The sequence below is a fragment of the Nelumbo lutea genome, chromosome 6, assembly GCF_056320005.1.
Source record: "Nelumbo lutea isolate HS-2025 chromosome 6, American lotus-T2T, whole genome shotgun sequence".
NCBI classification, from domain to species: domain Eukaryota; kingdom Viridiplantae; phylum Streptophyta; class Magnoliopsida; order Proteales; family Nelumbonaceae; genus Nelumbo; species Nelumbo lutea.
Genome location: NC_142689.1, coordinates 7,616,367 through 7,642,072, shown reverse-complemented (window position 1 = coordinate 7,642,072; position 25,706 = coordinate 7,616,367). Strand labels below are relative to the sequence as shown.

General features: G+C 39.4%; 1 protein-coding gene across 1 annotated transcript; it reads left to right on the top strand.

The window, feature by feature from the left end:
- The first annotated feature begins 1,849 nt into the window (after positions 1 to 1,849).
- On the top strand, positions 1,850 to 24,869 carry LOC148847127 (vacuolar protein sorting-associated protein 24 homolog 1-like). The gene is made up of 6 exons (XM_088952310.1): positions 1,850 to 2,699; positions 2,900 to 2,976; positions 5,327 to 5,429; positions 10,054 to 10,175; positions 24,080 to 24,274; positions 24,636 to 24,869. The coding sequence occupies exons 1-6, from the start codon at positions 2,588 to 2,590 to the stop codon at positions 24,714 to 24,716; spliced, it is 690 nt and encodes a 229-aa protein (XP_088808436.1). The 5' UTR covers positions 1,850 to 2,587; the 3' UTR covers positions 24,717 to 24,869.
- The last annotated feature ends 837 nt before the right edge of the window (positions 24,870 to 25,706 follow it).

Below are 25,706 nucleotides of genomic sequence, written 5' to 3'. Positions count from 1 at the left end.
ACGCCGACCTAGCCGCCTGACACAAGCGCCAGCCTGACGACCTCGAGGAGTTCACCACCGTACCCCGGTTCTGACAGGATGTGATGAGTCTTACCGTTTGGAGGCTTTTCACCCACCTAACCCGCGAGGACTCCGGTATATAAAGACCTCACCCCCAAAGGGGAGGAGGATGAAGAAAGGGAAGTAACCCCTACTCTCTAGCTCTCTCGTTTCTCCAATATTATCTTCAAAGCTCTCTACAATCAGAGTGCTAACTTAAGCGTCGGAGAGCCCCCGCCGGGAAAATACCCCCGGGACCTCTGATTCAGTTCTCGCAGGTCCCTCAGCTCCCGCCGCCTACAAAGAGGAGGAAAAGATGGAGTTCTCGCAAGTCCCTCAGCTCCCGCCGCCTACAAAGAGGAGGAAAAGATGGAGTTCTCGCAAGTCCCTCAGCTCCCGCCACCTACAAAGAGGAGGAAAAGATGGAGTTCTCGCAGGTCCCTCAGCTCCCACTGCCTACAGAGGAAAGAAGACCACCTCATGCTGAGGGCAGTCGGATTGCGCCGCACCAGGGAGCTCCACCATTCTCTAAGTCACCAGCCGCCTAGTAGGGAGTTCGCCACCAGGTAGCTCTCCGCCAGGCAGTTCGCCACCGAGCAGCTCGCCACTGGGCAGTTTGCCACCAGGCAATTCGCCACCAGGGAGCTCGCCACCAAGCAGTTCACCACCAGACAGTTCACCACCAAACAGTTTGCCACCGGGCAGTTCGCCACTAGGCAGTTCGCCCCTAGGCAGTTCTCCACCAAGCAGTTCGCCAGTAGGCAGTTCACCACCAAGTAGCTCATCACTAAGGCACGCCACCACCGGGTCAAATAACGAGGTACTTAGCCAAACAATTTTAAATCACAAAACATTGGTACGTGGGCCAAGATGCAGAGCGAAGAGGACTCCCAAAAACAATTTACATATTAAAATAAATTGATTTAAATTTATACACTTTTATTTTATTGAATGTTCCAATAGGTTATAGACTTATAATTTATGTAATTTGTTGAATTCTTCTAATATAAAAAGTGAAGATTATAAGTTGTATGTACAAAGGACATTCATCCATGATTCTTATTCTTGTACAACTCTCACTAGATGTTTGTCATAAAATTGAATGATCTCATTTTGCAATCATCTCATAAAACATGAATAAAATAAAAAATACCTAAAACAAGGCTGAAATGAAAATACGACAAACTAAACTATTAATCAACATTCATTCACTCATTTAGTAACAATTCAAAAAAAAAACACTATAAATGAACAAGCAGAAGCTTGAAAGGCATGCATATTTATGCAAAAAAATAAAATAGCTACACTATAAATAATATTTATGCAAAAAAAAATAAAAGGAATACCTTAAACATGTTGAAGGCCTGAAGTCGAATTGGACAATGAACACTGAAGTGGTGGCCAATTTGCCGGTGTCGGACTGATTGCTATCGCTTGAACTTGAAGTGAGAGGTGGCGGAGATGATAAGTGTTACTAGAGAGGGAGCAGCTGGTGCCTGGCTTTGGTGGCTTGGTGCTTGTCAACAACTGGCATTGTTACTTGGTAGTTAGTGAGGAGTGGTATGTCCAATGATAGAAGATGACAATTGGCGCTAGAGGAAAATAAGGGGAACTAGGGAGGAAGACAAACAAGAGGAAAGCAAGGGTTTTTAGTTTTGGTATTAGCCTTTTAAGTCGGGGAAGGGGAAAACTCAAAAAGTCAAATGGCGGTGGATTTATTTTGATATAAAAAAAATAAAAATAAAAATATAATTACCAGTTAATTGCCAGTATATATATATATATATATATATCCCAATCGATAATTGCCAGTTTTTTTAAAAGGTTAATCGAAACTGAACCAAAACTTACAGGTTTCTTGCTCACCCCTACCGGCTGAGTGATAACCTACCCCCTAAATCCATGACCCCCAGTTCAGATGCAAGTGGGATTCGATCTATAACCCAAAAGGGATCCAAATTCCAAGCCGTATGGAGCAGATTCAGATATAAGGAAAGTAGAAACAGCCAAAATAAATGGCATACACTTTCTTTTGTTTTTTTTCTTCCATGGGGCAAGACCAGTCGGGGGTAACCCAGATCAACCAGTCAGTTGTCACCTTGGTCAGTATATGATATTTTTAAACTTTGTATTTACACTGTACGTATTTGTGTTTATTATCTTCCCGAATTGAACCTTAATCTGAAGTCTAAAGACTCTAAATAAGAACATTTTAATAAAGAAATGAACAGATCGGGTTGGTTGGGTTAAGGTTGGAAATTGGGATTGGGGGCTTGACAACCCTGGTTGGGTTGGGAACTTGGGAAATACCTCCACCCGACCCGACTTACATCCCCAATTTGCCTTGGCAATTTTGCGTAGGAAACAAAAAGAAAAATCTCAAAAAGTTAGTTGGGAAAGGCAAACCGAAAGATCAAAGAAAGAAAAGGAAAAGCTCTCGCTGTGGAAGAACAAAAACATTAAAGAAGCTTTGATCCTAAGCGATCTCATCCGTTTACTTCTCCTTCGACTTCTTCTCCATCATCAACCTTTTCTGGTTGGAAGAGAGATGGATAAGGTGAAGAGTCTGTTGAAACCCAAGCCAAACCCACAGCAGCAATTGAGGGATTGGCAGAGACGACTCAGGCAAGAGTGCCGCAACATCGAACGCCAAATTCGAGGCTAGTTCTCTATTAAAACCAACAACCTAAATCGTTCCCATGCCTACTTTTTATTTGTTTATATGTTTATTTATTACAGAATGGATGTAATTGGAGTCTTTCCTTTCATGAGTTGAAATTCGATTAATGGGATCTTAAAACGATGTTTATTGTAGTAATTTTCACAAAAATTTGTCGTGGGTTGTTTTTAATTATTGCAGATGTGCAGAGAGAGGAGAAATGTGTACAGAAAGCGATTAGAGAAGCTGCAAAAAGAAATGACATGGTCTCAGCGAAGGTATAGGAGCCTATTTGTGAATTCTCCTTGCTGAAATTGATGTAAATTTTACTGAAATAAAATTGTGCTTATATTTATTAAATATATGATTTTCAGTTTAAGTGCTTACTGGTTGATTGAAGCGAAAAGATTATTTTAAATATTACCGGTGAGAGAGAAATTATCGTATTGGAATTTTGGAGACGCAAATGATCTTAATTTGTTATCTAGCCCCTAATTTCATGAAATTTCGAGGTTTCTCCTTCCTTGAAGTGAAATCTAAGTTCAAATGTTATGTGCCAGGAAAGTAAGTAAGAAAAGGGCCATTGTTGGTCCCATCCATCGAGGTATTGGGAGGGGTGGACGGAATTGAGACCCAGCATTTGGCATTTTTTTTTTTGGACAAAGTGGTCAACCCAAATTCTCACGCATGCCAGCCTGAGATTTTACTATAAGATATTTAGATCAAGCACTGATGTAGTGATAAGATAGTAAACTGCTAAATAATGTTTCCTAATATCCCCTTAGTGCCAATCTGATATACCGTCTGAAGTCTATTTTATTGGTATGACTACAAATGCCTGTATCAGTTATCGTATCTTTTTTCAAAATGGGCATACTTGTACTCATGATTAATTACACTTCCATTCACCATTCCAGCACTGAATGTTCACCAACCTTTAATTTTGATTAAGATCTCTAAACATATTGTAAGAACAACCAGAACCATTTTGCCCAAAGAGATCATTGTTGGTCTGGTTACTGATAGGCTGTATTTGGATTGGACCAGAAATGGAAAAGAGCACAGTGGAATGGTATTTTGAATCCATTACTTTCCATTTTCACTGCTCAGCTACCTAGATGGTGCTGAGGTAAAACTGTGGGGGGGGGGGGTGGGGGGAGTAATCATTCTGGAGCAATGATTTAGATAGTAGAGGCATAAGGCTATGTGCTAGGATCTTTCAATGTGTAAGTCATAAACTCAGTGCTTACTTAATTGCTTGGGCCTTCTTTATGTCTTTTAAGGCCTTTCGTACATTCCTTATATACATCCTTCCCTTTTTTGAATACAAGTTACCTTTTCTCAGAAAACATGTTCTTGACATAAGTGGTCTTAATAATATGTAATCATTTCATTTACACCTTTAAGTGTGAACCTCAAGGTTGATCTTTGGGGCATTTTCCTTAATGCCTGCCTTAAGGCATAAGTTTCACATGCCTTTAGATAACTTGGGCAGGCTCAGGTTGAGCATTTGCTAAAATTAAATTGGCCCAGCTGAGGGCCTGGGCCCGATGCTGTGTAAAATTTTCAAGTAGGGTATCTGATTTGCACCACTACCTTAAAAACACTATTCTGGAGCCCATCACTTCATTTCCATCATGGTTTTCCACTTCTGCCTCCAAACTCAAAGTTCCAAACCCAGCCTCAAAGTCGATCATTAGATACTAATTTTAGAGTTATCATTATGGATTTAATGATTTTAGGGTGGTAGGCTGACGCAGGAGACTGTTTGGGTGGGTTTTTTAGGGTGAAGGAAGACAGTTTGGGCGGTTAAATGATGAAGAATATAGATAGAGAAGCAAGTGGAAAGTTCGCTGCCCACCAAAGAATGAGCAGGAAAATAGATTTAGTAAGGAAGCACAACAGATACAAGAAGACTGAGAACTCTTACTGTTAGAGGAGACAACAAAGAGATAGGTCACTTAGAAGAATAAATAAGTTAGAGTGAAATAGAGAGTGGTGCTTGGTACAATTTTTGCATATCCTATCTTTTTGCTGTCTCTTTGAGGTGGAGGGGAATTCCTAGGTTGTGATTTGATTGATGTTTGAGACTCTGGCTGTGAAATTCTAGGCATTTGACTAGAGATGCTAGAACCTCAGTTTCCAAAGTGAACATCCCATACAATAGATTCCAACTTTCCAACATCTGCCAACTCAAAAGTATATAGCCTACTTGGAGAGGGGAGTGATTTCTATTGGGGTCTTCTATCTTGGGATGGATTTTGTATATTATGGCACTTGTTTTTGTGAAATTGGCCTCAAGGAGGTTCTTCTGCTCCTTCCACTTGACTTGGGGAAGTGAAGCTTGGATGACATCCTTTCTCTTTGATATTAATAAAAATTAAGAATATGATACATGAGATCTATAGCTGGATTATTTTTAAATGGTTACCACCTCTTCACAAGTATATTTAGATTTGACATGAGGATGAGGAACCTTAGCGTTTTGTTTAGGGGCACCTTTTTATGGCTTTTCCTTTTTTAATTTTCCTCTTAACCTTTCTGGTCAAAATTTCTCTTTTTCACATGTTTCTGACATTATAAAGGTCTTTATCTTATTTTATCTTCTGATACATTATATGCTTTTAGGCACTTGCTAAGGAAATTGTGAGATCAAGAAAAGCTGTGAACCGTCTTCATGAGAATAAGGCACAACTGAATTCAATTGCGATGCATCTGGGAGAAAGTGTTGGTATGGTGCTTTACAGATAGGAACTTTTAGATTTTTCTTTACATATGCCATCTCTTTCAGTAAATAAATATTATATGTGAATCAATTATTATGTGAAATTGTTATTCTATAGTTATGATATGCATCATTTTGGTTTCTACCTTTCAAGAAAAAAGAATAGAATTTTATGGAGAAAATTAAAGAGTCCAATACTTTTTGTTTTCTGGGATAAGTAAAAACTAAAAAGTAATTTTTTATATTAAATTTACTTAAAAGCTCAGAGCACTTCACATGGGCACACATATTGCTAAGAAGGAATTGTTCTTGTCCCTAGACATTGAAGGTAATTCAAATAATGCAATTAGATGGTGTTAAAGTGTGGGAAGAGGTCCATTGGCACTTGGCACATCTCCAGAATGAGACTAAGGAGATTTTTTTGGCATGTTGGATTGATGGTACATAGGATAGTGAAATGAAGTCCTAGGGAGCTCAACTGAAAAGCTGATTAACTTGCTAGATCTGCAACTGGGAGGGATTTTTGTGTGGTGACAGCTCCCTTCTTCCCTTAGTTTTAGGAGAGGTAGGAGAGCAGTTGACTATCATATTTTATGCATCATTGTATGCCCTCTCATGCACTCTCTGATTTTTGCCATACAATTCAAAATGCTATAGACTGTTAATGCCAATGCCAGCATAGCATTTTCTGAACAGTAGAATATATGAGTTGATGGTCCTAACTCCTAAAATACAGTTCCCAACAGAAAGATCTAAGTCAACCTTTTCTCTATTTTTTTATATGGAGAAATGGGGAACTAAATGGTGAAGGCGTTAAGCTATTATTGTTGATTGGTGCATATTGAGATCAAAAGGTAAATGTTTTAATATAACACTAACAATGATATGTGCGAAGTGTTAAGCGATGAAAACATTAAACATTATAAATGAGTGTATCAGAGGTAAGGATGTTGAGATTGATGGATTCATGGGGTATCTAGGACTAGCCCCAATGTACGATAAAATCATCAAAACTTGATACAGCTGGCTTGGACATGTTAAAAACCACCTATTGCATCTGTAAGAAGTGATTTGATTCAATTTGATGGTTCTAAATGAGCTAGCTAGGAGAAGGCTGAAAAGGACAGCAACTGATGAATGAGGAAAAGATAGGATGACTCCTTATTTAATGGATGATATGTCCTTGTAGCCAGGAATTGTGAAACAGGATTCATGTAGCTGAGAGGTGGATCCCATATAATTGGGATAATATTTTGTTGAGTTGAGTTTAATGATTTATATTATTAGATGGTACGTGATAAAACCATATTGATTGCTTGTGCTCGATGTTTAAAGGCATATGAGGCTTATTCCTTGAAGCTTGAATAGAGACATGGCTCAAGGAAAACACCTCAAGGCCACCTTGAGGCTCATGAGTTCAAGCCATTTGAGGTATTGTTTAACATATAAGGCTTCTTAGTATTTGTTATGTGATTTCTAAGGATATGAATTTATCTAAACTTTCTAACGTTTCCAATTATTGTTTATGTGATTATTTATTAATTTATACTAGTTGGGACTCATGCAATCCACAAGCCTTGTCAAACAAAATTGAAGTAGAAGGAACCCTTTAACATTCTTGACTAAGTCGAGTTAGTCCAAGTCCAACTCAAGCATTACTTTCAAATTATATTGTTAGTCTTAATATAACTTTTATTGCAGTAAATCTTAAATCTTTAATATTATATTATTATATCATTTTTACTTGTTTATTCATTTTAAATAAATATTAAATGGAACTTCAATTTTTACTAAAAATTTTAAAATTTTTATAAGTGGAGTTCAAATGGATTTTAAGTTACAATCAAGTGGGATTTTAAATTATAATATTGTGATATCACTTTGTTTTAGAAATGCAACTTGGGTGGGCTAGCAGAAGTAAGCATGCTTTTTGACTCATCTACCTATGCTTGGCGCCACCGAGGAGGAGGATAATGTGGAGGTGTGCATGAGCAGCATTTCTATGGACAATGTGGGAAGAAAGGAATGTCGAGATATTCTAAGAGAAGGAGAAAAGCCAACAAGAACTGAAGGAGTGTATCTTGTAGAGGGCTATCTCGTGGCTAGAATCTTTGGACTTATTTCATTAGTTTTCTTTTAATGATCTTTGGAGGCATTGAGCAGCCATGCAAGCAGCTCCTTTCTGAAGAACAAGGTGTACATAAGTTGGACACTCCCTCCTGAAGGCTTTACAAAACTAAATTTTGGTGGCAGCAGTCAGGGTAACCCAGGTCCCTCTGAGATGGGAGGGGTTCTAAGGAATGAAAGTGGTAATGTGGCTCTCTTGTACTCAGGTCCTTTAGGTGTGGGGGACTTCACTAGGGCGGAATTACTAGCTGCCCTTTAAGGGGTACAGTTTGCAGTACAGTTAAGAGTGGAACGGGCGAACGGCTAGTAATAGAAGGTGATTCCAATTTAGTTGTGGAGTGGCTACAAAACCCAGAGACTGTGGTTTGGTGTTTTAAGAATGAACTTAAAAATTGAAGTGGCTAACAAGAAATCTGTGTCTCAAAATACAATGGGTGGGGAGATTAGCTAATGCTATGGCTGATAGTTTAGCCAAGCAAGGGGCAAATAGGGAACAATTGTATTGGGCACAGTTGTAATCTATTTTAGTATCTAATCACCTGGAGAGGTTGCAGCTTGTGCTTCTCCATGGGTATCTTGTATCTGTCATTCTCCATTCTCTAATAAAATTTTTCTCATTTATAAAAAAAAATCAACTTGGGCGGGCTCAACTCAAATCCAGGTGACCTAGCACATGATTTTACAGGGGTTGGTCTTGGATTTTCAGTCCTCAACCTAGGCCCAAGCCCAACCTTAGCCTAATTTGAGCCTAGCCCGACTACATACAAAATATATAAATTTCCTATTTGAAGGTTTAAATTATTCATTCTAAATAAGTTCATGCAACTTTTTAATACATTGGAACTAATAAGCCCACCTAAGCCCAAATGACTAACCCGAGCTTAACCCAAACCCAAACCCCACCCAAGTATGTCAATTTTCAGTTTCAGGTTAGACTCAGGTTGGACAAGTTGGGCTTGACTTCGAGCTCTAGCCTTAAGCACAATGCTTAGGGTTGGGCCTTGGTTGACCTTAAATTGAACTGACCTACTTGACTTGCTTCCCTGTTTTATTGTGGTAAGTCGGCCCTATTTTTATATTATTATATAATTTTTAGCTATTTATTTATTTTAATGGAATTTAAATGAATTTTAAATCTTAATTAGAATGGAATTTGAGTATTGTGGCTTCATGCTTACTAAATGTTTGCTAACAATTGAAATGGTTGATGGCTATTATTTTTAACTTTTAATGATTGAGTTATTAAGGAAGTTGTGAACTTCTTAATGATTGAAGCTAAAATTGAGTGGATTACTATAAATCTTGAATATTGTATTATTTAATTATCGTATCCATAAAATACAAATCAATCATCCATTAATTCAAAAACTTCATTTTTTATCAAACTGTCCCTAATTATGAATAACATAATTTCAGAAACTCAAATAAGTTGAACACAATTATCACAAATTTGAAGGTGTTCTATGTAATTTACTCTATTTACTTTGAGGGTGCTCTATACTCTCTCTCTCTCTCTCTAGTTTCTTATAAGTGTTCTTGAAAGTAATGCTTTTCTGTATTTATTAGCCAAAAGTAAAAAAAAATGTAATGACTACATATTTATTCTCTATTTTATTTGACAAAAATACCCATGCTTTTATGAATTAAAGTAATGGTATTTTGATCTCAGAAGACAAACACAAAGTAGAGGTGATTGTCCCAAAGACTTTTACTTTTTGGAAAACAAAACTCTCTATCTCTCTTTTTCATTTCTTTGTCCTCTCTCTTCACAAAAGTGTTTCCATTGGTTGTTTCAGAAAATGACATGGAATAAAAAATCAAAAAGGAGAAAAAGGAGAAAAAAAACACACCTAGTTTTGTTTTAGTGTGTATGTGTGTGTGAGTTTTCTGCATAATATACCCCTCTTATGCATGCTTCTATACTTTTCTTCATTTTATTTTAATGTATTTCTTAAAAAAAATGTTAATCATGAGGCTTAAGAATCACTTTTTGAGGCTTACACTTCATGCATACAGAAGTCCTAGCGCCTCACGGCCCTCACCTCACTTCATGCTTCTTACGTAATATTGCTTAGACTTTCTTTTAAGGGATTTTTATGGTTTGATACCCTCATAATTTTTTATTGGTTTTCTGAATATATTGTCCCAAACCCCCACCTATGCTACAGTACCCCCTTGAATCGTGATAGGTTCCCTGCCTGTCACTGTTCCAACCGTACAAACCAATAAAAATTTATGAGGTGGAGAAATCTATATCTTTTAATTGAAATTAACTATTTACACTTTTCATTTTGACTTAAATAGTTTTATCCCCATGTTTCAAGAATAATCCATTGGCCATCTGAAATGATTTAGGCAAATAAGCTTGGAGTTCTTTTTCTGTCAATATCTTGTATCATTTTCCCCACAATGTTGTTCATGGTTCAATTCCACAAACAGATTGGTAGTTCATATTAGGTAAAAATCTCAATGCAGTGACTCATTTTCCTGGTTGGTTTTGCAGCTATTGCTCGAACAGTGGGTCATTTATCAAAGAGTGCAGAGGTCATGAAACTTGTCAATAACCTAATGAAGGCTCCTGAAGTTGCTTCTACAATGCAAGAATTTAGTAAAGAAATGACCAAGGTATTTAAGTTTTTTTTTTTTTTTTGAAGAGTAAAGATAAAACATTCCATTAATTGAAATAAAAAAAAGGAACCTTAGCTATAGAGCCTTAGTATTTTCTACTAGTGCTACTCTTTTATTTGTTGAAGTCTGTCATCCTTCTATCCAAATTTAGAAAGATTGTGTTGACCATGGTTGATGTACACCAGAAGTGATACTATATCAACAATCCTGCCTTTTTGTCAAAGTACTTGTTATCTGCCCATTGGCAGACTTATTCTTATTTATTTACTCTTTTTAGAAAGTAGAGTATTTATGAGGCCATCAGACTTACCATTAGAACAAATTTATAATGCATGTTTATGTGATGTCAACAAATATTGTCGGGGACAAATTAGGAAGCTGTTTGGTGACTTTTTTTGCTCGCCGCAGTATTTTCCAATGTTTTAAAACCTGGCCTGGAGGCTGCACTACTTTTCTCTCCAAGTGGATAGGTGATCAGTTCCACTATCCAGGTTAATGGGTCAAACCCTTAACATCATACCAATAAAATATTTCCAAACTGAAATAATATAAAACCTGGCGACCTGGTTAACAGATAAAAAAGGTTAATGGTTCAACCACCCTGGTCAATGGGTCACTGACCAAATCAATTTTTTGTAAAGTGAAGGGTTACATGTTGATTGAAACTGGAATCATGACCAATCATGGTCCAGTTGGATGGGTCAAGAATGAGTTAAAAACATTGATATTTTCATTTCAAGATTCCTTGCATTTACACCTACTGCATTTTGAGATATGTTGGATGACTGAAGATCAACTCAGGCCCAATTCTATGACTTGGCTGTAAGGCCCAAGCTTGGATTGAGCCCAAGGTCAAGTCCAATCTATCCAAACCCAGGCCTAGCCTGAACTAAATGTTGGTTCGGCTGTCTTAATTTGTATGTTTATCTTTGTTGGGTCTTAAGTCATTAGTTATTGGGCCTTAGTTACTGGGCCTAATCTTATTTAGTGTTTATTTTGACTAGGTGTCCCATCACTAATCATGGGCATTATTGTCTATTTATCTAACATTATGTAATGTCCTTATATATAATAGATTAGGGCTGGTTGAACATTCTTCCGCCGCCCGTTTCATTTCTTTTCTTCTTCTTCTTCCTCTTCTTCTCTCATTCGACAGCCCTATTTCAGCAAACATGGTATCAGAGCATTGATCTTTCGACTGGTTACAGCAGCCGCATCTTCTTCTACTCGCAGGTAACTCTCCCATCTTTCTTGTTGGTTGCTGCAAAGAAACCCTAAGGTTGGTCGTAGAACACAACTAGACCTACATCTAGGGTTTCCCTTGGTTGTAGGGCCCAAGGGGAGTTAGACCCAGAGGCTGATGCCCTAATAGATGTAGTATAGCAGACTGTAGCCATTCGGCTAAGATAGATCTGTGTAGAACAGATCTAGACGGAAGGACTGATCTCAGCAGTCCTAGAACTGTTCGTGGGTGAGGTTATAACCTGCGATAGCAGTGCTTAGCACACAGTAGAAGCCATCACAGCAAGTTGCAGGTTGCGGCAGCAGTATTTAGAACACAGCAGTAATTAGGGCACAGTGTGCAGTGTAGTACTCTGTGTTTCAGCTCTGTGTCTGGTTCTCGGGACTGAGTTTACAGTGCAGCAAGTTCCGTAAGTGTGAAACAGTTCTCTATATATTGCGGTTACAGTCTTGACATTTACAAGTAAGTGAAGATGTCTTCCATATCCGGGGAAGTGTCCTCTAGAGATGTTAGGGCTTGTGGGAGGTCTCCTAATCTAGAGAATCCAAATCTGCACAGCCTACAGATCACAAGTGTGTTGTTGGATGAGTACAACTTCAGGGAATGGTCTGTCTCAGCCATGCTTTTCATCACATCCCGTGAACTCACTGGTTTCTTGGACGGGCAGAAGAAGAAACCAGAAGTGGGGAGTGCTGAATACGCAGCTTGGCGCAAAGAGAATGCTACAGTTATGTCCTGGCTACTTGCCTCAATGACTCCAAGAGTAGCTAGGACTGTTCAACATTTCTCCACGGTTGCCAAGATATGGGAAAAGGTTTCTAAAACCTATGGGCAGAAAAAGAATAATGCCAGAGTTTATAGACTGAATCAAGACATTACTGCCTTGAGGCAAGGAGATATGAGTGTTGCAACATATTTTGCTACACTAGAAAGACTATGGGAAGAGTTAGATCACCACCTTATTATTGATTGGGAGAGTGTCGGAGACAAAGAAAAGCATGACAAACAAATTGAAGAGGGTAGAGCATTTAAGTTTCTGGCTGGCCTAGATCCTATATATGAGAGCATAAGATCCCAAATTCTAGGAAGGGATGAAATGCCAGACTTACATCATGTTTACTACCTTGTGAGGAATGAAGAGGTGAGAAGGAAAGAGATGCAGGTTGATACTCAAACAAAACTAGCTGAACAGTCTGTGGAGCATTCAGCCCTAATCTGTACAAATCAAAGGGGAAACAGGTACTCTGACAAGAGGCATCTGAAGTGCACCCACTGTGGAGGGGAAAGGCATGTGAAAGAGACCTGTTGGGTTCTCCATCCGCATTTGAAGCCAGCTGCATTGAGGAAAGATAAGAAGCATCTGAAGGGTCAATTTGCAAGTGTGAATTTGGCTACGGGTCAGAGTGATGATGGTTCAAAACACTCATCTACAGTTACTTCCTCTTCCATGGGACAAACTTCTAATTCCCCTCGAACCGGGTCCTTGGTGTTAGAATGTTAGAGTGATGTTCGGTTGATAAGAGTTCTTATTAGCCCATTCTTATGTTTAACTTATCTTGTAACTGGGCTTGTGTTAATGGGCCTAATCCTGTTTAATGATTTAAGTCATCTGGGTGTCCCATCACTAATCAGAGGCATCCCAGTAATTTCTTGTACCTTGTACTATATTCATCTATAAATAAAGGATTGGTCGACTGGATAGTACAGTTCGACATTCTTTTCAGTTTTGTGGTTCTCTTCTCTTCCTTGCTACTTCGAGTATAGCTCTCCAGATTACATGGTATCGAAGCATTAGCTCCTTCCTGGTTTCAGCAGGCGCACTCTTTTCTCTTGCTATCTTTTCATCTTCTCTCTTCCTTTTCTGGGTTGCTGCAGTGAAGACCTAGGAGTGTAAGAGAGTAAAGCAAGTTCGAACCTAGGGTTTCTCTTGGTTGTAGGACTCAAGGGAAGTAAGACCCAGAAGTAGATGTCCTACTAGATTATCTCCAGCAAATAGTAGCTATTGGGCTACTAAGAGAGGTCTGTATAGGACAGACCTAGTTGAGGACTGATTTCAGCAGTCCTAGCACTAGCCGAAAGGGGGAGAGCTTCCTCTATAGTTGCAGCTTCGTGCTCCAGCAAGACTTGCGCAGAACAAGTGGTAAAGACTTAGCCTTCTCTACAGTTGCAGTTTCGTGCCCCAGCAAGACTTGGGCAGAACTGTGGTAACTTCAGTTACAGATTCTCTTCAGGTCGGTTATCAGTCCTACTTTGTGAACTTCAGTTACTAGCACTGTGAACTGGTTCAGTTACTTCGACCAGTCCTAAACAGCACTGCACAGTACCCGAACTGTGAACACTTCTACCAACACTATGAACACTGTGACCACTTCGGCCAGTCCTAAACAGAACCACCTACAGCACTGTGAACAACTCTTGGACTGAAGTCAGGATGTCCTCACTATCCGGTGAAGTTTCCTCTAGAGATAACAGACCTGTTACAAGGTCCTCAAACCTGGAAAACCCTAATCTGCACAGCTTGCAGATTACAAGTGTGCTGCTAGATGAGTATAACTTCAGAGAGTGGTCTGTCTCAGCAATGCTGTTCATTACCTCTCGTGAGCTCACAGGCTATTTGGATGGAGACAAGAAACAACCAGAAATTGGCAGTCCTGAATACACCGTGTGGCGCAAGGAAAATGCCACAGTCATGTCTTGGTTGCTGGCCTCTATGACTCCTAGGGTGGCCAGAACTGTTCATCACTTCCCCACAACTACTAAAATTTGGGAGAAAGTATCCAAGACATATGGCCAGAAAAAGAACAATGCTAGAATCTACAGGCTGAACCAAGACATTGCAGCCCTAAGGCAAGGAGACATGTCCGTGGCAACCTACTTTGCAACACTGGAAGGCCTCTGGGAAGAGCTTGACCACCATTTGATTTTGGATTGGGAAAATGCTAATGATAAGGGGAGGCATGATAAGCAGATTGAGGAGGGTAGAGCCTTCAAGTTTCTGGCGAGTCTTGACCCTATATATGAAGGTATAAGGTCACAAATTCTAGGGAGAGATGAATTACTTGAGCTTCACCATGTCTACTACCTGGTGAGGAATGAAGAAGTAAGGAGAAAGGAGATGCAAGTTGACTCCCAGACACAGTCAACAGAACTACCTGGAGAACATTCAGCCTTAGTCTCCACTAAGGGGAATAGATTTTCAGACAAGAAGTCCCTCAAGTGTACACATTGTGGTGGTGAGAAACATGCAAAGGAGAAATGTTGGGTCCTGTACCCTCATCTGAAGCCAGCTGCTCTGAGAAAGGACAAAAGGCAACATAAGGGCCACACAGCAAGTGGGAATCTTGCCACCAACAACAGTAGTGACAACTCACAGAGTATTCAGACAATGTCATCTTCCACCGCAAGGCAGGCTGCCGACTCCTCTGGACCAAGTACTTTGGGCTTCACAGCTAGTGAGGTAGAGGTTCTCAGTCGGGCATTAGCCCGTCTGAAGAACAATTCTTTAGCTTCCACCTCTCTTGCCAAATCAGGTACAACCTCTGCATTTAGTGCATCTAGTTCCATTAATTCTACCTCTTGGGTGATTGATTCCGGAGCCACTGACCATATGACACATATGTCCTTATTCTCCACATATCATTTGTTGTCTGGCCAGTATAAGATGAGAGTAGCTGATGGGTCCCTCTCCACCATCTCTGGAAAGGGGGTGGTTGACCTAAGCAAGGATCTCTCTCTTAAATCAGTCCTACATGTTCCTAGTCTTACCTCAAATCTGTTGTCTGTTTCAAAGCTTACAAAAAACTTGAACTGCAGTATAACTTTCTTTCCTTCTCATTGTGTCTTCCAGGACAGATTGACGAGAACGACTGGGAGTGGTCATGAGTATGGGGGCCTCTACTATTTTGATGAAGATGTCAGCTCAGCCTTGCAAGATTCTACTACTAGTCCAGAAAGTGTGGAGTCAATAGCTAGGCTGCACTTGTGGCATGCTAGGCTAGGTCATTTGTCCTTTTCTTCCTTAGCAATGTTGTTTCCCGAATTATGTAGGGGCATTTCGAGTCAGAGTTTAATTTGTGATGTGTGTCAAATGTCAAAACAATGTAGATCAATGTATCCAATTTCTAGTAATGAAATTCAAGCCCCTTTTGATTTGGTTCATTCTGATGTTTGGGGTCCTTCACCCATTGTTTCCATTGATGACTTCTGTTACTTTATCAGTTTTATTGACCATTATTCTTGGTGCACTTGGATTTATCTGTTGAAAGGACATGAAGAAGTTCCCCGGGTAACTATGATGTTTTGCAAGATGGTTGAAACACAATTTGATAAAAAGATCAAGCAATTCCGTTCAGACAATGCAGCTGAATACTTTGAAAGATCCCTGAACTCATTCATGGAAGATGCATGCATGTTACATCAATCATCATGCGCTTACACCCCTCAGCAAAATGGGGTTGCTGAGCGCAAGAACAGGCATCTATTGGAGACAGCTCGAGCCCTTCTTTTCCAGCACAATGTGCCCAAGCAATATTGGTCTCAAGCTGTTCTCACTACATTATACCTGATAAATCGGATGCCATCTAAGGTATTGGGTATGAAGACCCCTTTCTCTGTTTTGTGTCCCACTCTTCCAGAATTTCCTCTTCCCCCGCGGGTTTTTGGTTGTACATGCTTCATACATGTGAAAGATCCAAAGAAGACCAAGCTGGATCCTAAGGCTACAAAGGGAATATTTTTTGGGTACTCTCCTACGCAGAAGGGGTATAAGTGTTATGATCCTGTCTCCAAGAAAAAATATGTCACTAGGGATGTAGTCTTTTTTGAGTCTCAACCCTATTTCCAGTCTTCTCAGAATCCTCTTTAGGGGGAGAGTAGTGGGTTGGAAGAGGATTCTCATTCTCCCTTCTTTTTTGTTCCCATTTCATCACCTTCCACTACTACTAGCTGTAACATTCCGGGTCAACCTAGTGAGATTTCCACGTGCCAGTTGCTTCTCCAGATTCGGCTGATGCTTCTGAAGGTTCCAGTAAACAAGAGAAAGAGATACTTACATACAGTAGAAGGAAGAAGGCCCCTCAACCTCATGATTGCAACCAGTTGAACTCAGATCAATCTGTCTCTGCAATCCAAGGTAATTCTGATTCACTCAATTCAGATTTGGATCTTCCTATTGCTCTCCGTAAGCCTGTTCGTTCTTGTACCACTCGGCATCCCATAGCCGATTATGTTTCGTACTCACACTTATCCCCTGCCTATCATTCCTTTGTGTCTGTTCTTTCCTCTGTATGTGTTCCTTCCAGGTATTCAGAGGCGGCATCTGATCCAAGGTGGAAAGAAGCCATGAATGAGGAGATGAAAGCCCTAATGAAAGCAAGGACATGGGAATTGGTGGACCTACCAGAAGGGAAAGGCACTGTTGGGTGCAAGTGGGTATTCACAGTAAAGCACAGGGAAGATGGGTCAATTGAGAGGTACAAGGCCAGACTTGTGGCAAAGGGATTTACACAAAAGGAAGGAATTGACTACAAGGAAACCTTTGCCCCAGTAGCAAAGCTCAACACAATCAGGGTTTTACTGTCACTAGCAGCAAAATTCTCTTGGGAACTTCATCAGTTGGATGTGAAGAATGCCTTCCTAAATGGTGATCTTCATGAAGAGGTATTCATGGAACCCCCACCTGGATATGATGTTGGAAAGAAGGTATGTAAACTAAGGAATATGGTTTGAAGCAGTCTCCCCGGGCATGGTTTGAGAGACTTTGTTTGGCCATGAAGAAAGTAGGGTACACTCAGAGCAGTGTAGATCATACATTGTTTACAAGGAGACAGGATGACAAACTTATAGCACTCATTGTGTATGTGGATGATATGGTGATTACTGGAAATGATGTGAAAGAGATGAAGAGGCTGAAGGAGTTCTTAGCTTCAGAATTTGAGATCAAAGACCTGGGAAATCTGAGATACTTTCTTGGAATTGAAATTGCTAGATCAAGAGAAGGAATCTACATATGTCAAAGAAAGTATGTGCTAGATCTCCTAGAGGAAACAGGCATGATGGGGTGCAGGCCAGTAGACACTCCAATAGAACCAAGCCAGGGATTACAGGAATCAATGGGTGAGGAATACTGTGATAAGGAAAGGTACCAAAAGTTGGTAGGAAAACTGATATACTTATCCCTTACTCGGCCAGACATTGCCTATGCAGTGCATGTTGTCAGTCAATTCATGCACTCACCAAAGACCCCTCATATGAGAGCAGTGGAAAGAATCCTCAGATACTTGAAGACTTGCTCAGGGAAAGGAATTCTATTCAGAAAAAACAGCAGACTTGAAATTGAAGCCTACACTGGTGCTGATTGGGCTGGGTCCGTTGGAGACAGAAAATCAACCTCAGGTTACTGTACATTCTTGGGAGGAAACCTAGTCACATGGCGTAGTAAGAAGCAGAATGTTGTGGCTAGATCAAGTGCAGAAGCAGAATACCGGGCTATGGCACACGGGGTTGCTGAACTCTTATGGCTCAGGACTCTCCTTAATGAGCTTGGTATCAAGACTGAGGGTCCTCTCAAGCTGTATTGTGATAATAAAGCTGCTATCAACATTGCCAACAATCCTGTGCAGCATGACAGGACAAAACATATTGAAATTGATCGTCACTTTGTCAGAGAGAGAATTATTTCAGGAGAACTTTGTGTGCCTTATACTCCATCAGAGATGCAGATTGCAGATGTATTAACTAAAGGGCTGGCATCAACGAAGTTCAGGGACATACTTGGCAAGCTAAACATGATTGATATTCATGCTTAGCTTGAGGGGGAGTGTTAGAATGTTAGAGTGATGTTCGGTTGATAAGAGTTCTTATTAGCCCATTCTTATGTTTAACTTATCTTGTAACTGGGCTTGTGTTAATGGGCCTAATCCTGTTTAATGATTTAAGTCATCTGGGTGTCCCATCACTAATCAGGGGCATCCCAGTAATTTCTTGTACCTTGTACTATATTCATCTATAAATAAAGGACTGGTCGACTGGATAGTACAGTTCGACATTCTCTTCAGTTTTGTGGTTCTCTTCTCTTCCTTGCTACTTCGAGTATAGCTCTCCAGATTACACTTGGGTTTTACTGCCGATGAGGTAGAGGTACTCAGCCGGGCCCTAGCCCGTCTAAGGACCAATTCTCTTCCATCCTCCTCCCTTGCCAGATCAGGTATTGTCTCAGCCTTTAGTGCAACTAGTTCTATTGATCCTGCCTCTTGGATTATTGATTCTGGTGCAACTGACCACATGACACACATGTCTTCTCTATTTTCTTCCTATCATTTAATGCCTGGCCAAGATAAAATGAGGGCTGCTGATGGTTCTCTCTCTACCATCTCTGGGAAGGGAGTGGTTGACCTAAGCAAGGACCTCTCACTAAAATTTGTCTTGCATGTTCCCAATCTTTCTTCAAATCTCTTATCTGTTTCAAAGCTTACCAAAAATTTGAATTGTAGCATAACCTTTTTTCTACTCATTGTGTCTTTCAGGACAGATTGACAAAGAGAACGATTGGGAGCGGTCATGAGTGTGGAGGTCTCTACTACCTTGATGCAGACATCAGTTCGGCCTTGCAAACATCTGCTACTTGTAGTCAGTCCAATGTGGAGTCAATAGCTAGGTTACATCTATGGCATGCTAAGCTAGGTCATTTACCTTTTTCATCATTGGAAGTGTTGTTTCCAGAATTATTCAAAGGTGTTTCAAGTCAAGAGTTAGTTTGTGAAGTCTGTCAACTATCAAAGCAATGTAGAACTGTTTATTCAACTTCAAGTAATGGAATTCGAACTTCTTTTGACTTAGTCCACTCTGATGTTTGGGGTCCCTCTCCTATTATTTCTGTTGATGGCTTTCGATACTTTATCAGTTTTATTGATCACTATTCTCGATGCATATGGATCTACTTATTAAAAGCACGAGAAGAAGTGTCACGGGTAACCATGACATTTTGCAAAATGGTTGAAACACAATTTGGTACGAAGGTCAAACAATTCAGGTCAGATAATGCTGCAGAATACTTTGAAAGGTCCTTGAATCTGTTTATGGAGGATGCTGGAATGATTCATCAGTCATCTTGTGCTAGTACCCCTCAACAGAATGGGGTTGCTGAGCGCAAGAATAGGCACCTATTGGAGACTGCTCGAGCCTTACTATTTCAGCACAAAGTTCCAAAAAGCTATTGGTCTCAAGCAATCTTTACTGCATCATATCTAATAAATCGAATGCCATCCAAGGTATTGGGGATGAAAACTCCTTTCTCTATTCTTTGTCCTCATCTTCCTGACTTTTCTCTTCCACCGAGAGTCTTTGGTTGTGTATGCTTTATACATGTCAAGGATCCGAAGAAGAGCAAATTGGATCCTAGGGCTACAAAGGGAATCTTTTTGGGGTACTCCCCTACTCAAAAGGGATACAAGTGTTATGATCCAGTCACCAAGAAAAAATATGTCACAAAGGATGTTGTATTCTTTGAGTCTCAATCCTATTTTCACTCTTCCCAGAATCCTCTTCAGAGGGAGACTAGTGGGATGGAAGAGGATTCTTTTGTTCCCTCATTCTTTGTACCTCTCTCGACCTCAGGCCTTCCATCTTCTCCTCCTGATCCACCTAGTTGTGGTATCCCGGGTGAATCTAGTGAGGCTCCCATTGTACCAGCTACTACTAGTGATGTTGCAAATATTACTGAAGACTCCAGCAGGCTACAAAGAAATATCAGAATCACCTACAACAGAAGGAAGAAGGGTCTTCTAACTCATGACAGCGACCAATTGGACTCGGATCAACCTGTCTCAGAAACTCAAGGTAATCCTATCAGTTCCTCTGACTTAGATCTTCCTATTGCCCTTCGTAAGTCTACTCGTTCTTGTACCATCAGATACCCCATTGCTGATTTTGTGTCTCACTCAGTTGTCTCCTCGTTATTGTTCACTGTGAAGAATAGGGAGGACAGGTCCATTGAGAGGTACAAGGCTAGACTGGTAGCAAAAGGGTTTACTCAAAAACAATGGATTGACTACAAAGAAACCTTTGCTCCGGTGGCAAAACTCAACACAATCCGAGTTCTATTATCATTAGCTGCAAATTTCTCATGGGAGCTACATCAGTTGGATGTGAAGAATGCTTTCTTGAATGGCGACCTGCATGAAGAGGTGTTCATGGATCCTCCACCAGGTTATGTTTTTGGCAAAAAGGTATGTAGACTGAGAAAGGCACTATACGGCCTTAAGCAATCCCCTCGAGCTTGGTTTGAGAAGCTATGTGGAGTCATGAAGAAAGGGGGTTACACTCAAAGTGGAGCAGATCATACCCTATTCATAAGGAAGAGAAATGGCAAACTTACGACACTTATTGTCTATGTGGATGATATGGTAATTACAGGGGATGATCAAGAAGAGATTAAAAGACTAAAGAAGTTTTTGGTTCCTAAATTTGAGATCAAAGATCTGGGCCAACTGAGATACTTTCTTGGGATTGAAGTTGCAAGATCCAAAGAGGGCATCTATATATGTCAGCGGAAATACATCATTGATCTTCTTCAAGAGACAGGCATGGCGGGATGTAGGCCAGCCGATACTCCAATAGAACAGAATCATGGTCTATAGGTGTCAATAGGAGAGGACTACCTTAATAAGGAAAGATACCAAAAGTTGGTAGAGAAGTTGATTTACCTGTCCCTTACTCGCCCTGACATTGCTTATGTTGTACATGTTGTCAGTCAGTTCATGCACACTCCTAAAATCCCTCACATGAAAGCCGTGGAAAGGATCCTCAGATATTTGAAGTCTTGCCCGGGGAAAGCGATTCTGTTCAGGAAAAACAGTAAAATTGAAGTTGAAGGATATACTGATGCAGATTGGGCTGGCTCTGTTGGGGACAGGAAGTCTACTTCTGGGTACTGTACCTTTGTTGGAGGAAATTTAGTTACTTGGAGGAGAAAAAAACAGAATGTGGTTGCTAGATCTAGTGCAGAGGCAGAGTACCGAGCTATGGCACATGGTGTTGCTGAACTTTTATGGTTGAAGATCCTGCTTGGTGAACTTGGAATAAAGATTGAGTGCCCTCTCAGGTTGTACTGTGACAACAAGGCAGCCATCAACATTGCAAATAACCCAGTGCAACATGATAGAACAAAACATATTGAGATAGACCGTCACTTTGTTAGAGAAATGATTGTCTCAGGAGAACTCTGCATTCCTTATACTCCCTCCGAGGTGCAGATTGCAGATGTTCTGACTAAAGGGCTAGCTACAGTGAAATTCGTGGACTTACTTGGCTAGCTAAACATGATTCACATCCATGCTTAGCTTGAGGGGGAGTGTTGGTTCAGCTGTCTTAATTTGTATGTTTATCTTTGTTGGGTCTTAAGTCATTAGTTATTGGGCCTTAGTTACTGGGCCTAATCTTATTTAGTGTTTATTTTGACTAGGTGTCCCATCACTAATCAGGGGCATTCTTGTCTATTTATGTAACATTATGTAATGTCCTTATATATAATAGGTTAGGGCTGGCTGAGCATTCTTCCGCCGCCCATTTCATTTCTTTTCTTCTTCTTCTTCCTCTTCTTCTCTCATTCGACAGCCCTATTTCAGCAAACACTAAAAATTTGACACACTTAGGTTGAGCTTGAGTCTAGACCAAGCTCAGGTTGGTGGTCGGGCTCAAAAAAGCCTATTGAATCGATTATATTAAAAAAAAATGGCCCCAAACCTATCTAATATAAACAATTTTAACTATTAGATAGGAATATTAAAAAATGGCCCAATGGATGGATGGATAGGGATAGGATCAGGGTAAGCTTGGGCTACCCAAGGATGGATGGGGTAGAATCACAGTAGAAATAAACTTTCATTAGTAATTATCAATAATATTTTTTTGATAAATGGTAATTATCAATAATCTTCCTAAGAAAGTATAAACTTTATACTAAAACATAGAAAATCAACATGTTCATGAGAAAGAAAAAGTTGTCCTAGGAAAAGAAAAAAAAAAAGAATGTATTGATTGGACAAAATTCTAAGTTCTTCCTTGCCCATTGTTTCAGGTTTTGAAGTCTCCAAGGGTTCAAGACAGCATGCACCAATATGTGTGCTGATTGAACCCTATCAAATAAGAAAATATTAAAAAGGAACTAGTATATAAATCCACAAAATGAATATTTCATTGTAATAATGTCTATTTTATTATTATTATCTAAAAAAATAAAGAATATAAAAATATTTTATAGTGCCATGTAAGAAATAACTAGGCCCTTAAGCAAGGAAACCTTCCATAGGCCCCTTGTTGCCTAGGTATCACCTAGGTGCCCACCTGGATATTGCCTTGACAACTATTTTTCTAACTTGTCTTTCTTAAAGGTTCTATCAGAAGCGGTGGATCAAATTAAAATCCTCCAAAGAGACAATTGCGGGCTCCACCTTTTGGGTAGTTGGTCAAGTTAAATTTTGATGGCTTCTTTTTCTCAAAAAAAAATGATGGTTTCTCACTTTGGAGAATGGGGAGGTTATTGGAAATTTGACTCAGCAAAAAAAAAAACATGTTTTATTTGTTTCTTACATTATACAATATACACGTATAGAAAAGGTTTGAAAGCTCATTTTTTTGTAGCTTGATAACATTTTGTAGTAAAATGGTATTCATTGTGTACATTTTCTGATCATTTATGTCAAATAACTAAGGAGAGAGGGAAGATGTTAAGTAGAAGTATCCCTCAAGAAACCATGAGTGTTGGAATATGATGTGTCCAACACAGACACTTCATCCATTTAGGAGAGCCCAAGCAACACCGCTCTAAGATAGCAATAGAAAAGATGGAGGGTGGTGATTATACCATGGTTTCATTGAGGATGCTATCTTATCAGAGAGATGATTCTTAGGCATCCACAATGAATCTCTCCATTGGGCTTGTAGATCTTTTCTTTTCTTTTTCTTTTTTTCTTCTTTTTTTTGGTCAATAACTGCAGAATTTTATCACTTCAAATGAAAGAATGTGGTATGTACAGTATGTCAAGCATCTCCATCCTATTGTCTCTATTGTACTCTAATATTACACTTGAACCCAAAATGATTTTGCCCTGATTACCCCTTGTTTGGATAAAGTGCCAGCCAAACCATTTGCCTACCAATGGATCCATTGAAAGCTTGAAACCACTCACTATCCAATTGCTAATTTACCTCATGGTGTGTCAGTACTTCCAGATCCTTCATTGGTGTTCTTCAGTCACCCCACTGTTATATTCTCCAGGTTGAGTATCTTTGCCACCCTCATCCCTTGTGGAAATGTTCTCAATCTGGCTCTTAGCAAGTCACCTTGATGTGTAATCTTCTAATCTGACTGTTGATAATCTTGCTAGAAGGTGTGTCATAGAGTGACTTTTATTTGATGTCCTTCGTTGAACTAGGGACTATTCATTGTGTACTTGAGCTCATTCTTTGAATTTGGAATTGGACTTTTTTCTTTTCTATCATGAGTAACTTTTTTCTTTTCTATCATGAGTAACTTTTTTCCCCCGAATCCTGGGAAGTTGTATTTAAAACTCTTGTACATCAACTACTTTTTTCTTTTGTTACTGATGATGAAGAAATTTGCTTTTCCTAAAATCGTTCACTGTTTGCCTGTGTTTTGTAGGCAGGGGTGATTGAAGAGATTGTGAATGATGCTGTTGACACTGCATTGGATTCAGAAGATATAGAAGAGGAGACAGAAGAAGAAGTTGACAAGGTTTTGACTGAACTTGCTGGTGAGACTGCTGCACAGCTCCCAGAAGCTGTCAGGAGAGAGAGGGTAAAGCAACCTGCACAGGCAGCAAGAGCTGCGCAGGAGGTATGTGCATCATAACTGCACTCTAGGTTCCTAAATCTATTTGCACTTTATGGTCTGACAAGACATTAAGGCTGTGTTTGGTTGCAATGCAAATATATTTGCACTGATGCAAAACCATGGCAGTGCAAATGATTTGAGTTTAAATTCTGACCTATTTTTGTTTCAAATTTTAGCTTATTTTGTTTGATTGCAGTATAAATGAAGTAAATTAAGACATGAAGCAGAATAAAGTAAAACCCAAGACAAAGTTAAATGAGAATTTGCATTTTTTTCATTTGCACTGCCATACATTTGCACTAGTGCAATAAAATTGCACTTCAACCAAACGCAGCCTAAGGAACAAATGATTTCTGTATTGCAGGAAGAACCTATAGCTGAGGGGGTTGATGATGAAGAAGAACTTGAAGAGATAAGGGAAAGGCTCGCCAGAGTGAGGTCATAACTGGCTATATCCACATTGAGTTTGTATTTTATTAACTTAGGTCAAGCTGTTGGAACAAGTAGGCAATCCCAGCTTACCAAACTACTAGAGAAAATATTAAATGTAAAATCTGTATGATAACTTTGTCTATGTTTATGCTATAATTTAGCTAAATCTTTTTCCCTTTTTATTTTTACTCACTCTCCCTCCACCGATGACCTAGGATGTTCTTTAGTAAGGCATAAGTTCCATCTCCAAAACCCATAAACCTGCAGTGGGATAACACTAATCATTCATTACTCAAACTGATCATGGTCATGGATATCCTAGGTAAAACTAGACCCAGCTTGATGATATTAGTTCCCTAACTTGTTTCATTTCGTTCATTGAAACCTTCTGGTCAAACATGAAAAAAGGGTTCAGGTTACAGGAAAAGTCCTATTGCAAAATGAGCTTTCAAATACACCATTTCTCTACCTTGCTACTTTGGAAACTCTAGGTTCAATTTCTTCATAAACATGTAATCGCAGCCTTTCTTCTACCTGATTTTCTACTTAGTAAATCCATGTGTTGCTACCAATTGGATAATCCTGATCTCTATACAGGTTCGGTGGCTCAAGAGAGCTTACTCATATTTCTTATTATCTTTAATGTTTTTATTAGTAGCCTTCGTTTTATTTTAATGTTACTCCTGATTGGATTGGATATTCGGATTCAAATCTGGTTTGTTTATATTCGGTTTCAAATCAGATATAATCCATTGGATTTTTATATGGATTCTTACAAATTTGGATTGCAATCAGATATTGAACAGCATTAATAAATTAAAGAAAATTTTAAAACCTTTTTTTCCTTTTCTTGTGGTTCTTTTTAAGTTTGAATATGGAACTACACTTGCTTGCAAGAGTCCAGCTTTCTTCATAACAAAATTCTAAGTGAATACTGATATTGGTTTATAGAACCCATTACTTAGATCAATAATTAAGGAGAAATTTAATTTAATTAGTATGG

What these genes read in the sequence shown, in the direction of transcription:
- LOC148847127 (XM_088952310.1), top strand. Translation starts at nt 2,588, where the DNA reads ATGGATAAGGTGAAGAGTCTGTTGAAACCCAAGCCAAACCCACAGCAG. An exon ending in GCATCTGGGAGAAAGTGTTG is followed by an intron (nt 5,430 to 10,053) that starts GTATGGTGCTTT and finishes TTGGTTTTGCAG; the next exon opens with CTATTGCTCGAACAGTGGGT. An exon ending in TTAGTAAAGAAATGACCAAG is followed by an intron (nt 10,176 to 24,079) that starts GTATTTAAGTTT and finishes TGTGTTTTGTAG; the next exon opens with GCAGGGGTGATTGAAGAGAT.